General features: G+C 44.2%; 1 protein-coding gene across 3 annotated transcripts in view; it reads right to left on the bottom strand.

Annotated features, from left to right (window-relative positions):
• The window catches only part of LOC126539989 (heparan-sulfate 6-O-sulfotransferase 3-B-like), a 137,567-nt gene that overhangs the window by 58,086 nt on the left and 65,701 nt on the right, over positions 1 to 13,780 (bottom strand). For 2 of the 3 annotated variants that reach the window (XM_072286621.1, XM_050186819.3), the window contains 2 exons: positions 12,754 to 12,931; positions 6,044 to 6,357 (listed from right to left, as the gene is read on the bottom strand). In XM_072286621.1, the coding sequence (XP_072142722.1) occupies positions 6,044 to 6,357; positions 12,754 to 12,931 (492 nt within the window). Of the gene's footprint in view, positions 1 to 364; positions 2,299 to 6,043; positions 6,358 to 12,753; positions 12,932 to 13,780 lie in introns of those variants that run through there. The other variant, XM_072286622.1, reaches the window with a different exon arrangement.

Below are 13,780 nucleotides of genomic sequence, written 5' to 3'. Positions count from 1 at the left end.
CAAGCCCATGCTTGATTTGGTCGAGATAAAGCCCAACGCGAACACACCAAAGAAAAGGCAACAAGTGTTTTGGGCACATTCACGTCTGTCGTTCTAGTGACAAAGCCAAGCATGGGCTTCAAGTCAGGGTGCATATCTGAATGCAGGGTAAGTAACATAATAAGCTATGAGTTTGCTTAGTTGTAAAGATTCTGTCCTCTTTTTCACGTTTAGAATACTCAAGTCAGCCAGCCAGCGAGAGAGTGATCTTCCAAGTACGATTCACCCTCCAGCCCCACATGGCATCGTACGATGTGCCTTCAGGAGTGCCGACAAATTTTCTCCCTATTTTGAAACAGGTAGTGATCTAACTTATAATCATGGCAATGATTCAAGTCAAGTTTATTGCGACAGTCATGTTAAAGTTACATGGTAATAGTATTACAGCAGGAGGTCCCACAGTTCTGAAAATACTGCCAGGGAGACCTCCTATGACTACATAAATAAGGTTAGTGTACAAAAACAGCAAAGAAATATGGTCATGTGAACAATAAGAATAATTAGGAAAGTTGATTATGAATAACAGAAAATTGGATACATATGTTATTTGTAATGCTAATTATCGAAAAATAAACATGAGAAATAGTCGAAAGCATGTGAAGCAGCAGAATAACAAATATTAACAAAAACAATTCAGCCATCATGAGAGACCAAACTGGTTTCACTATCAATAACATTAATTACTTATACAAAAACAAGAGGTATACAGCAAAATGACATATATATATTGATAATTAAGAAATTAAGATTAGTCTGTTAGTTCCGGAACGAAATATTCCTTCATGCGTTCAGAGAATGTATGAACGCTGTGTGATGATTTTATTTCGAAAGGTAATGAATTTCATACTGCTGTGCCAGAGTAGAGGGCTGTGAACTTGCCGTAATTCGTCCTTGAGGCAGGTAAAAGAAGATTATTGCAAAGGCAAAACCAGGCACTGTTGTTGTTAGTAATGTGTTCAGGATCGATACATTCAATAAAGATGTCGGGTGTGATGAGCCTAGATGGAATAATGGATAGTTTCTGATGGAATAGTTGTCATAAAGGGAGAATGTTACGTTTATGAAACAATGACCTGCAGAACAAATCAAATGGGCTGAAGGTCTTTAGTCTCATAGCTTGTTTTTGAAGTCGCTGCAGACATTCAATAGGTGTAGAATACATATTGGCCCATGACGATACACAATACGAAAGGTGGCTATGAATATAAGCAAAATACAAAGTTCGTACGATGTGAGGTGGAAAATAAATTCTTGTCTTGACGATAGTGTGGATGCCAAATGCAATATTTTTCACAAGTGATCGGGCGTGTCCATGAAATTTTAGTTCAGTATCTACGATGACACCAAGGAACCGCGCTTCAGTCGAAACCTGTGTTGTAATCACCAATGTGGACAGAAGGTGGGACGTCGATTGCATTTCGTTGGGAATGGAACACCACAAATGTAGTTTTAGTGTGATTAATGTGCAGACAATTATTTTGGCACCATGAAGTAATATTGTTTAGGTAAGTGTTAAGGTTAGAATGGAGTGTGGCAATTGATTTACTGGATGTAAAGATGGTCGCGTCATCAGCGTAAAGTATGCACTTGGTCTTAGCAAGAATAGTGGGTAGGTCATTAACAAACATCAAAAATAAAAGTGGGCCTAAAATTGATCCCCGTGTGACTCCTACGTTAATAGCTTGGATGATGAGAGATGGCCGTTAACCTGCACCATTTGAGACCAGTTACTCAAGTAGTCTCTAATAAAGTTTAGTGGAGGACCAGATATACCAAATGATTCGAGTTTAACAAGTAGTATGTGATGGTTTATCGTGTCGAATGCCTTTGTCAGATCAATGAATACAGAACCCACAATTAGACCTCTGTCAATAGCTTGCTTGATTTCTTCAGTTAAAGTAATATGAGCCAGTTCGGCTGAAAAGCCTTGGCGAAATTCGAATTGCTGTGAAGACAAAAAGTTAAATTTCTTTAGGTAGTGCATTAACTGAGTGCGGAAAAGCTTTTCAATCAGCTTACCAAAAAAAAAAAAGATACAAACTGGCCTGTAGTTCCCTACTGAAGTCTGATCACCTTTCTTGAAAACTATTCTACCAGCTTTAAGACAGCTGGGAAACACCCCTGCAGAGAACAGTTTGTTAATGATTAGAGCCAAAGCTGACAATATTTCATGCGAAATTAGTTTTATTTTACAAGGATCAATGTGATCTAAGCCAGCGCTTGTAGTCTTCAATGATGTGATGGCCTGGTGAACTTCATCTGCAGTCGTCAAATGCAGATAAAAGGAATGACTACACCGAGGTATATCAGGTAAAGGACACGCCGGCTGCTGCATATCTGTAGATGCGCAAAAATGCTCACTGAATGCATTAGCTATTTTAAGACTATCAGTATACATTTCGTCACCTTGATTTATTTTTATTGTGGTCTCTGAGCAATCTTTCTTGTTCACAAACTCTTTAATGATTTTCCAGCAGCACGTCATGTTGCTTGTGTTTTTTACAATAAGATCCTGGTAATAATTGCGCTTAACACGCCTTATTAAAGAAGATATTGTTACAGAATATTTCTGAAAGTGGGATCTTAATCTAAGGTTAAAAGGCCGTGACTTTAATTTCTTATGAAGGTTATTCTTTTTATTAATGGACTTTAACAGTGAGTTAGTAATCCACGGATGTCTGGGTGAACAAAACCACTTCGTCACAGTAGTGTAAGTGGTGCAGTTTTCTATGCACGTAGCTATTGTTTCCGAGAACGACACAAAAGCTTTTTCTGCGTAATCCTCCTTAATCACCGACGTCCAGTCTATTGCATGAATTAACTGCACAAATTTGACGGAGTCAAATTACCACTTTGTCAATGTATTACTACCTTGTACATTTTAAAGCCTAACGTGAAAAAATAGGATTATGGTCTGTAATGCAATGGTCTACCACTCCTGCAATGTAATCAGATGAAATGTTGGAGATAATATGATCTATCAGTGTACTGGAGCCCAATAAATCATTCCTAGTTGGAGCTGAAATATGCGAAGAAATGCCAAAGCTGTATAAATAGTGCACGTACTATAAACATGATGCACTATCAGGATTGATGATGTTAATGTTAATATCCCCAGCTATAACAATGTTCTTATTTTCTATTACCAAGTTATTAAGAATGTCGCTTAACTGACGCAAAATTCTGGATACGAAGATGAAGGTGACCGATAAATGGAAGCTACGATGGTGTTACGGCTGTTAATTGGTATAACACTATGGTTAAATTCAAGCCAAACAGATTCACAGGGAATATTTTTAAATCCAATATCAAGACGACACATGCATGTTAAGAATGAGTTTACAAGTATGGCACTTCCACCACCTCAATACAATTTGCGATTACAATATTCAGAATGATAACCTGGTAATCCACACAAGTTGCCTTCATTGCCAGATAACCATGTTTCAGACAAACATGATATAGAATGAATGATCAAGTAAAGAAAGAAATGCAACAAGATCATCATGTGTTTTCTAAGACTGCGGTTGTTTAGGTGTAGAAGCGATAATGCTCAGGACTTTTTGTGCAATAAATCTGTGGTTTCTTGGCACGTGTAGACAGCCATGGTGACCTAAAGTCGGTTTAAAATTAGAAACGACAGCTTATCTAGCGGAAGACACCAAGGTCTCCTGCACATGCAATTCAAAACACGCAGCTGTCATCAGTCATCCAGGCTTTGATGGTGCAATTATCAGTCTAGAGGTACTTCCACTGGCGCGCTCTTTTAAGCGCAAGTGCCTGCACAAAAAGGCATTTTCACTCCAGCGTGAGGTGATCATTCGCATACACAGGTTTGGGGCCTGTGCTCTGGGTAAACCCTCTGTCCACGGTAGACAGCAGTGCCTTTCTTGTCTTTTTAGTGAATTCATCCTTCTTGTTTCGCAAACAGAATCGTGCAATAATGTGGCTTCCATTTCTGGCGGGCACACGGTGTGCAGTGTCTATATCTGTATTGGCAGTTGGGCAACTGATCTTCTCACCAATAGTTTGGACGACTGCCAGTCAGTCTTCACTTTTTGACTCAAGATTACTCTCAGCTCAACATTACAGAGTCGCAAATATTGTTCGAGATCACACATTTGTTTACTAAGTGTCTTATTTTCGTCTCTCGTGACCTTGTTTTCTTTGGTCAGTGCCTCATTTTCATTTTTCACAGATTCACAGATGTCATTAAACATCACTAGGCTAATTTTCAGTTCGGCAACCTTCTCACAAAGAGCCTGCAATTGCTTTGCAAGTTCAGGACAAGTCGGCATGCTCAAGTTTTGCAATGCAAAAAGCAAACACAAAATAGGGGCAGCAATGGAAGCGGACTAAACCTCACTGTCTTCAGCACGCAAAAAAAAAAAAAAGATCTCCTTGCAGTGGCAACCTTAAGATGAGCACTCACTGCAACATAAAAGACATGTTTTTTTGCCGCAATTGAACACACACAAAAGGAAGACACGTAAAGACAACACAGGCGGCACTTCCAACTGATTTAATTTGCGCTGTAACCCATAAATATATATACACATAGACGCATGCGCTGGCTGTTCACAGATCTATGTTACCCAGCGATCAAACAATCTAGTTTCCGATTTATAGAGTACGACAGATGTATCGCTAATGCAATTTGCACCTTTCTTTTTTATATAGTAAGCTTCCATCAGCTCACGTGCTGTTTGAAATCTACTTCTGCCAAGAATCCTAATCTCAGAACACCGTGGTTTGCACATGCAGGCCTTGCAGTGCGCAGGCAAATGTTCCACGCCATCTTTCATTAGTTTTATTTCGTGTTCCCTGGCTCGTTCATTTATGCAGCGTCCAGTCTGTCCTATATAGGACTTGCCGCACTCAAGGGGAATTTCATACACCACGCCTGTAGCGCATTTCCCGTAGGACGTGCTATGTTTCTTGCCACAGCCTTGCGAACCGGTCTCTTCGCGTGTGGTTTTCAAACAGAGTCGACCCAGTTTGACGGGGGCAGAAAAGGCAATGGGTACACCATAATGGCCTGCCACATTCTTGAGGTTATGGGAGACCTTATGAACATAAGGAATCACTGCAGGTCTTACGGTTCTGGCACTTTCTTCCTCCCTTGTGGCGCTGGTACCTCTAACCTTCCGTAAAAGGCTTTCGGTGACTGAGGTCACCAACGAGTCAGTGAACCGTGCTGCTTTAAGTATGGCGGCAATGGTGGCAAAAAACATGTCTTTTAGCAAGCACCAACTAGGCCAACAAGCAGTTCTGTTGTCACATGTTTCCTTGGTAGCACTGCTGCGGGGCCAGTGCAATTGACCACCGGTGCTATGATGAGCCTAGTGCAGGTACACCAGCCAGCTAGATAATGATACGGAGATATATATAGATGTAGCAGCTTGTCTCAAGCATCACCTAATTCAGCGCTTTGGCCTTTCGTGGCGCCTGATTGCATTATAAGGAGTGCTGTATATATTTTCAAAAATGTGACAAATGCAGCTTGATTTCATCTCTGTTTCCCGTCACCATCTTAAAACACCACACAATATAGGAAAACAAGTCTGGAGCCGCCAGAGCACCATCAGCCTGATGCACATCGACGTCTCGTGCCGCAACGATTTGCACGATTACACATTACATAAGACGTCAACAATAGTTGAGTCTGTCAGTTTCTTTAGTTACTTCGAATTGCACGTTTTTCCAGTTAGTATGTTTTCTCTTGCGGTTTTCTCCAAAACATATGAACGACGTTCTACTGTATACAGTTTTAAAGGTGTCCAAGATGAATGCCATATTAACTAAGGGAAAATGAGACGAGAAATGAGACATCCACCCATACAGAGCAAGAAAACCCATACAGGTTGCTCGACAGAAAAGCCTCGCAGTAGAAGGAAAAATGAATGGCATATGTTTCAATGTGTCAAGCTGAGCAGCCGCATATTTGTTGGTAGAAATGAGCTGATGTTGAGATTTAGTAGATGGGAGTGTAGAAGAGACACACCTGCGCACAGCCTCAAGGTCTTCAGATGGCACACGCCCCTGGGCAGCAGTACTGCGTGTTTCGTTGAGCTGCTCAAAGGGGCGCACGAAGCGTAGGCCAAACGTGGCCTCGAATAGCTGCTGTGAGCGGCGCTGCTCCTCAGTTAAGCCAAAGAATGCTGTGCGGCGTAAGTTCTCTCGTGCACTGGCCAGCAGCAGCAGGTCATGCTTGCGCTCGCTCATGCCCGACCTGTTGTAGCAGCCCACGAGGGTCAGGTCGGCCAGCATGCGTGTCTGACGGTTCACAGCCAGGTTCCAGGGGCACGCCATGAACTCCTGCAGGGTGCGTCAAGCCACACCCATTGTCAGATGCAAGGCACCAATGGCGGTCAAGCACATAACTTAATATGAAAACACAACCAGTTGCTGCAATTTTAGTCATTTGTTGCCAAGAGCTTTCACAGCAAGCTGGTAAAACCTGCTATAATGTGGAGCTTCCCACAGTAGCAGCCTGTAGTTCAGATAATAATGTCAAGCTTCAGAACAACAGTGTGCTGGTCTTAGCACATATTTATTTATTTATTTATTTATTTATTTATTTATTTTATTTATTTATTTATTTTAAGATACCTCACAGGCCCCATGAGGAGCATTGAGTAACGGGGATATCACTGCCAGAAATTTGTACCAAGAATAGCACAAAGATGAGTAGAAATAATCGCTGCAGAACAGGGTTACACATGCAGAGCTGTGGTAGCAAACAAACATCGGATAAATTTTATCCCGCACAATGCTCGCACACATAATCAAACAATGTGTAAAAGAAGTGCAGTTTCAAGCACGAAAAGCAGGAACAAAACAATACTAACAATACTCCGAAAAACAGAAATTACATTTTCGAGTAGCGTACAAAACAACTGATAGATCTTATTGTGCACATTGCTTGCGTACATGACAAAGAAGTGCAGTTTAAGGCATAAAAGAGGGCAAAAAAATCTGCGTGACATTACACAGGTATACAGAGTGGCATAAAGCATGACACATATTTAGGACAGAAACTGCATGTTCAGGAGTTGCCTAAATTTATCCAAATACCATGCATGCAAATACCATGCATGGCAGTGCTCTCAGGAAGAGAATTCCACAAACAGATGGCTCAGGGATAAAATGACAGATTAAATGCATGTGTGTTTATGTAGGTGCGATTTAAACTTAACTCATTATTCAGTCATCGTGATATACAACTTGCACGTCTCAGCAGCAAGGACGATGCCCTTATTTGATGAACATATTCATGGAGCAAGGACAGCAATGCCACATCACGACGGCTCACTATGCAAAAAAGAGGTGAGGCATGCAGACAGGACACAGGAGTAGAGAAGTGGACACCTGTCCTGTCTGCATGCCTCACCTCTTTTTTCCATAATGAATCCTTACCAACTAGCTCAGCTTTTTGTCGTTCTAAGCATCACGACGGCTATGGCTACTTAGTGCAGGAAGTGAAAGATCGTTTGATTCGAGTTATGCTTGACTTCCTATCGTAATTGCGGGAAATTAATCGACTAGCTCAGTTTTGGAGGGCTTCTAACATGCAGATTAAATATTCATGATAAAGAGACCATAATCGGGGATGTGAACTCGAGCTGCGGATGGACGAAAGTCGGGAAGGCCTGCCTGACATCTGTACATGAATGCCAGACATCTCTGCTTGCGCACACTATTTCTGCCTCTGTCAGTGCTATCATCACTTGTTCCTCCTGTTCGGCTTCGTCACCCTACCACAACACCGATAAAATTATCGCTACTGACCTTTCTCCAGCTCAAACTGAAGACCTTAAGTGCATTCTGTTTAGTTACTGCTATATTTTTTATATCGATGACCGTTCGCTCATCCAGACTGCCACCGGATTCACACCGGCGATGCAAGCACCATGCACCGCTGCTGCTACCGCATGTCTGCTACAGAGCGCAGTATTATTAAAAGCGAAGTTGCGAAGATGCGGAAGAACAACATTGAGCCTTCCGCTAACCCGTGGACCTAGCCAGGTGTCCTGGCCAAGAAAAAAAATACAACACTTGGAAATTTTGTGTTGATTATCGCCAACTGAAAAAGATCACCAAGACGGACGTGTATCCACTGCCTCGTATCGATGATGCACTTGACTGTCTACATGACACAAAATATTTTCGATCGATTGACCTCCGCTCGGGCTACTGGCAGATCACTGTTGATGAGAAAGATCGCAAGAAGACAGCCTTTATTGTGCCTGATGAACTTTTTCAATTCAGAGTCATGCCCTTCAGGCTTTGCAATGCCCCAGTGACATTTGAGAGAATGAAGGACACCCTTCTCCGAGGCTTGAAGTGGACCATTTGTCTGTGTTATCTCGACGACGTAATCGTTTTTGCTCCAACCTTTGAAATCCACATTTAGCATCTCGCGACTGTCCTTGCTATGTTTCACGCAGCGAAACTTCAGCTCAACTCGACGAAGTGTCACTTCGGCCGTCGTGAATAACCATTCTCGGGCACCTTGTAAACACCAATGGAATTCAACCTGACCCGGACAAAGTTCGAGCCGTGCAAGACTTTCCTGGGCCATGCTCAGTTAGAATCTATTCACTATGCTAAATTTCAAGCTATAGACAACAACACTTAGTTTGGTTTCTTAGCTTTTTTGTTCATTTTTTTTTCTTTTTTTTTTTTTCGAGCCGGAGTGTCAGACGCCGTTGACACGCCGACTAACACACGGACGCTGACACGTGCTTGACAGACGGCCGGGTCACTGGCCTTGTGCACAGCGCACCTTTATTCTCAATTCGACACACTGACACACCTTCGCTCATTGCCGCACCCACCCGCCTTACACCCTCTCCCCTTTTGAAGAACCACACCTATATATATTGTGGCGAGGAAAGCATATGTCACCTCGAAGAAGATAAGTCCACTTGTCGAAACGTTGGCTGCTTTCACCTAGTTCTTGTTTGGCTCATGCTCAGTTAAGGATGTTCGCAGCTTTATAGGCTTATGCTTGTACTTTCGTCACTTTGCTCAAAGTTTTGCTGATATTGCACGCCCTCTCACCGAGCATTTAAAGAACAATGTCACTTTCACTTGGGGACACCGGCAGGCCGGAGCCTTCACAGCACTCATCAGACTATGGACGAGCTCCCCAATTTTAGCCCATTTTGACCCTTCAGCACCCACTGAAATCCGTACAGATGCTTGCGGTCACGACATTGGCACTGTTCTTGTCCATATTCAGCATGGTCAAGAGTGCATTATTGCTTACGCAAGCTGTCCTCTGTCCACGGCCGAATGCAACTATTCTATCACAGAGCGAGAGTGCCTAGCGCTGGTTTGGGCGATGGCGAAGTTTCGCCGATACCTATTTGGTCGCCATTTCCACGTAATTACCAACCACCATGCACTCTGCTGGCTCTCCTCGTTCAAGGATCCTACAGGGCATCCTGGGCATTGCCCACTGCGCTTGCAAGGGTACACTTTCTCTGTAGTGTACAAATCTAGTCATTTACATCAGGACGCCGACTGCTTGCCCTGCCACCGTGTTGATCCACCGGAAGCCACAGACCTCTCCGACACCAGCGTTCTCCGACACCATCTCTTCTGTATTTCCAACGGAGTCCTGTACAAACACAACTTGCGCCCTGATGGTGCTGACCTACTGTTAGCCGTACCGGGGCACCTTCAACACACCGTGCTTTAACAACTCCATGACGCACCTACCGCTGGGCATCTCAGTGTTACTCGCACCTTTGACCGAGTCCGGCATTGTTTCTTCTGGCCCGACCTCTAGCGCTCTGTGCGACGGTATGCGACTGCTTGCAACTTGTGCCAACGCCGGAAACCTGCTCCCATGGCTCCAGGTGGGCTTTTACAACCCATCAATATTCCCATAGAGCCTCTCCTTCGCGTGGGACTCGACCTACTTGGCCCTTTCCTTGTTGCTGTTGCAACAGATTACGTCATCCGCATCACCGTTACGGGAGCTCTGCCTACAAGTTGTGCCAATGACGTTGCATATTTCCTCTTATATAACATCATCCTGCACCACGGTGCTCCACGTTAGCTCCTCAGAGATTGTGAATGTTACTTGTTGTCAAAAGCCATTGATGATATCCTCCGCCTATGCTCTACTATGCATCACATAACCACTGCTTACCATCCACACACAAACAGTCTTACAGAGCAACTGAACAGACCGCTTATTGACATGCTAGCTATGTTAGCTATGTACGTTTCTCCAGACCACCAGGACTGGGATATGTCGCTCTGCCATATGTCACCTTCGTGTACAATTCATCCCGCCATGACACTGCAGGTTACTCACTGTTTTATCTACTGTTTGGCTGTGATCCCATTTTGCCCCTGGACACTGTATTACCACAAGTCACACAGTCACACACCACTTATGCCCGCGATGCAATTTCTATGGCAGCACAGGCCCGTAAGATCACCCACGCTGGCCTCACTCATTCCCAGGCTTCCCAGAAGTCCCGTTACAACACGCACTATAGGGACGTGCTGTATTTACCTGGCTACTCACACTCCTGGGGTCACTATCTCATTGTGTGGGCCTATTGGCAAAACTTTTGTCGCGATATTCAGGTCCCTACCGAATCCTGCAACAGCTTTCGGATGTGACGTGCAAGATTGCTCCCGAAGAGCCAGGCCTGTCGTCTGTACAGCCAAGAACCGATGTTGTTCATGTCTCCCATTTAAAGCTCTACATGTGTGCCTTTGCCGGGCCATAATCACTTGCACCGGGTCGGCGCTCCAACCCTGGCAGCGTAGTGTCACGATGCATAACAGGATGTGCAAGCAAGAGACAATGATGAGGAAGTGTTGCTGCTGGGGCGCTTCTGCCACCATGTGGCTTCAGCATTTGCCTCGCATACCCAATATGCCTGTTTGTCTCCACCTCACAACAGTGTTATTGTGAGTAATTTCTCAGGTATTAGATGCCAAAACTACAATCTGATTTTAAGGCAGGCAAAAGCACCTGTGGTGCAATGCTTACAGTATCGGGCTTCTGTTCCAGAGGTCCTGCATTTGAATCCAGCCATCAGACAACTCAAATTTGTTTATTTAAATATATAACATTCAAACAAAATTTCAACGGCAAACGTTATGGCATCTGCTTTTACTGACACTTCAGCCAGAGGACCGGCCTTCATCGGAGTGAATGACTCGCTGAAACATCAGTAAAAACATATGCCATAACATTAATCTTTTTTTTCTTTTGGAATATTATTGCGGGCGAGCTCCACCACTTCAAAAGCTGGCGCTACCGTCGGCATGACGTGGCATGAGGGATCACGTGGACACAGCGGCGGTGTCGGCTGCTTCAGAAGTGCCGAAGCAAGCTGAAAATGAAAGTTTAAAGTCTCACCTGTCCTGCGGTTCTGATTAAGTAGTAAGGCTTTCCCCTCTTGGGTGTTTGCTTGACAACATTTGAAAACACTATAATAGCTACTGGCTGCCTTCGGAGGCGTGCAGCATGGTAGGCTACTACTCGGTGCCGCAGTGTCGGACATATGCAACGGAGCCCGGTGTCAGCCTTATTCACATGTAGCAGCAGGACAAGAAGCTGCGTGAAGCTTGGCTTGCGAAACTTAGAAACCGTAGACAGCGATTGGCTACAACTCGGGTATGCAGTAAGCACCAGAACGAGGAAGATTTCTGCTATGGTGCCGGGACTGCGATGTTTGGTGAGTAGCAGGAAACACACACTGAGACGCTCACTTGCACCCGCTGCCCGGCTAATGTCGTGGCGGTTTGGTCTACGAATTTGTTGTTGCTAGATGCTGGCAAGTTCACTGGAATAGAAAGGGAGCAGTAAGAAGCACATTACTAATGCTACGTTATTAACGCGACGAGAAGCAATGACGCCGAGAAGAGAGGGAGAAAGTGATTGTGGAGAAGAAAAGGTGCTGTTTCAGCACGGCGGCACTTTTCTTTCATCCGCTGTTCCGTCTCACGCTTCACGAGGGTCATTGTATAACGTGGGTCAGACGTAAAATTGCATCGGATAACCAGGGTTTTTAATGCATTGCTTCTATGGGGACTTCGCCGGGACTGCGCTAATCTGTCGTAAAACCCGGGTCGTCACAAAACCGGGTGACGTATAACCGGGTTTTGACTGTATGTATGTATGTATGCATATATATATATATCTATATATATATATATATATATATATATATATATATATACATGGTGAGCAGTTGCCCCTGCCCAAGGGGCACACACTCCATCCACCCAGCAGCACATATAGGGCCAAATTTTTAGACTGCACTATATTCAGAGATTGGCCATTAAAAAGGCTAGAAACGTACCTAATATAGAAACGTGATGGTAGCTCGCTAAGAAAGATTGTCTTGAAAAATGTGCATGCTCTTTGTGCTCTCCCACAGAGGTTTTTCCTGCAATAACTCTCCCAAGCATGCTGGATGCCCGCATGTAACTGGAAGTGCGAGAGTGCAATTCTCAACAAAAAAAGGGTTAGTGGAAACTGCCCACTGGACCTTCCAGAGCTAAGGCGGAGCTATGGATGCATGACAGCCCAACTTTCGCTCTGTTCTGCCACAAGTAGACAGAGAGAGAAGCAAGGATGGAAGAATAGGCAAACACGTGCACAAAGGTCAATGGGGCAATGCACACAGGCTTTACCCAAAGTGCAGCCAGTTAACAAAGACCCGAGTGATTTACCTGGAATGTGACATCTCGCCAGTCTGAACCATTGAAGCAGAGGGGCAGCTCGTTGGCAGTTGGGGCACGGCCTCCACACAAGTGGCGGGAGCCTCGCCAGGTGGCGCCACGTTGCACATGCCGGAACTCACTCAGGAACCGGGCCACAGGTTCCCGCAGGAGTGTCACGTAAAAGTACCTGCAAGTCCATCACTCACTGCACCCCTTCCCACCACAGGGTCTATTCTATTACTTTAGAAGAGTTAACTGCTGGGCTAGTTGGTGATCCTTGCATACTAAAAAGATTTTGCACCAAAAACAACACACACAAGAAAGACGACAACACCACAGGCACTTCTCATTTATATTACCTAGACAAAACTTATCTTACTAAAGTCTGCTTCACAACCTTTTAAATTTTTTTAGTGACACATTGTTCATGCTGATCAAAAAAGTTTATACTGTGCGTAATGACTTAGCCTAAAACAGCTTCAACAGTAACACCACAGAACCCCTTCCATGTCCACAGCAAGGACTGTTCTTCGAGGAAGGACATGGCATAGTTCGTCGGCAGAGTGGAAGTGGCAGGCTTCAATGGCCACCAGCACAAATGAATGAGCCCTTCCCACAGCAGTGATTGTGGATGACAGAAGCAAAGCAGGAATTAATGTTGTGCTTGCTGCCCCGTAAAAACTGAAAAGACTCTGCCGACGCGTCGATGCAGAAGAGCTGATAAAGCAGCAAGGGTGCTCGATAAATCACCAGAGCCATTTTGCGGATTGCACAGAAGTCGTGGTGTATTCTATACCTTTGAAATGCGGGAAAAAGTATTTAGGGCGAACTGGAAGATGTACGAATGAAAGACTAAAGGAACATAAACTTAGCGTCGAGCAGGCGAACAGGAATCTAGGTATCCATGTCAGGTATTGTCCCTCTAAAGCTTGTGCTGCCGAATTCAGATGCTGTGAAGTGTTGAAGAAACAATGACCAGCTGGTTTGGGAGATAATTGAGGCAGCTGAGATTGCTAGACTTCGTAACTAATGTGTT

Source organism: Dermacentor andersoni, chromosome 2, assembly GCF_023375885.2.
Source record: "Dermacentor andersoni chromosome 2, qqDerAnde1_hic_scaffold, whole genome shotgun sequence".
NCBI classification, from domain to species: Eukaryota; Metazoa; Arthropoda; class Arachnida; order Ixodida; family Ixodidae; genus Dermacentor; species Dermacentor andersoni.
This window is presented reverse-complemented; position numbering and strand designations above follow the sequence as displayed.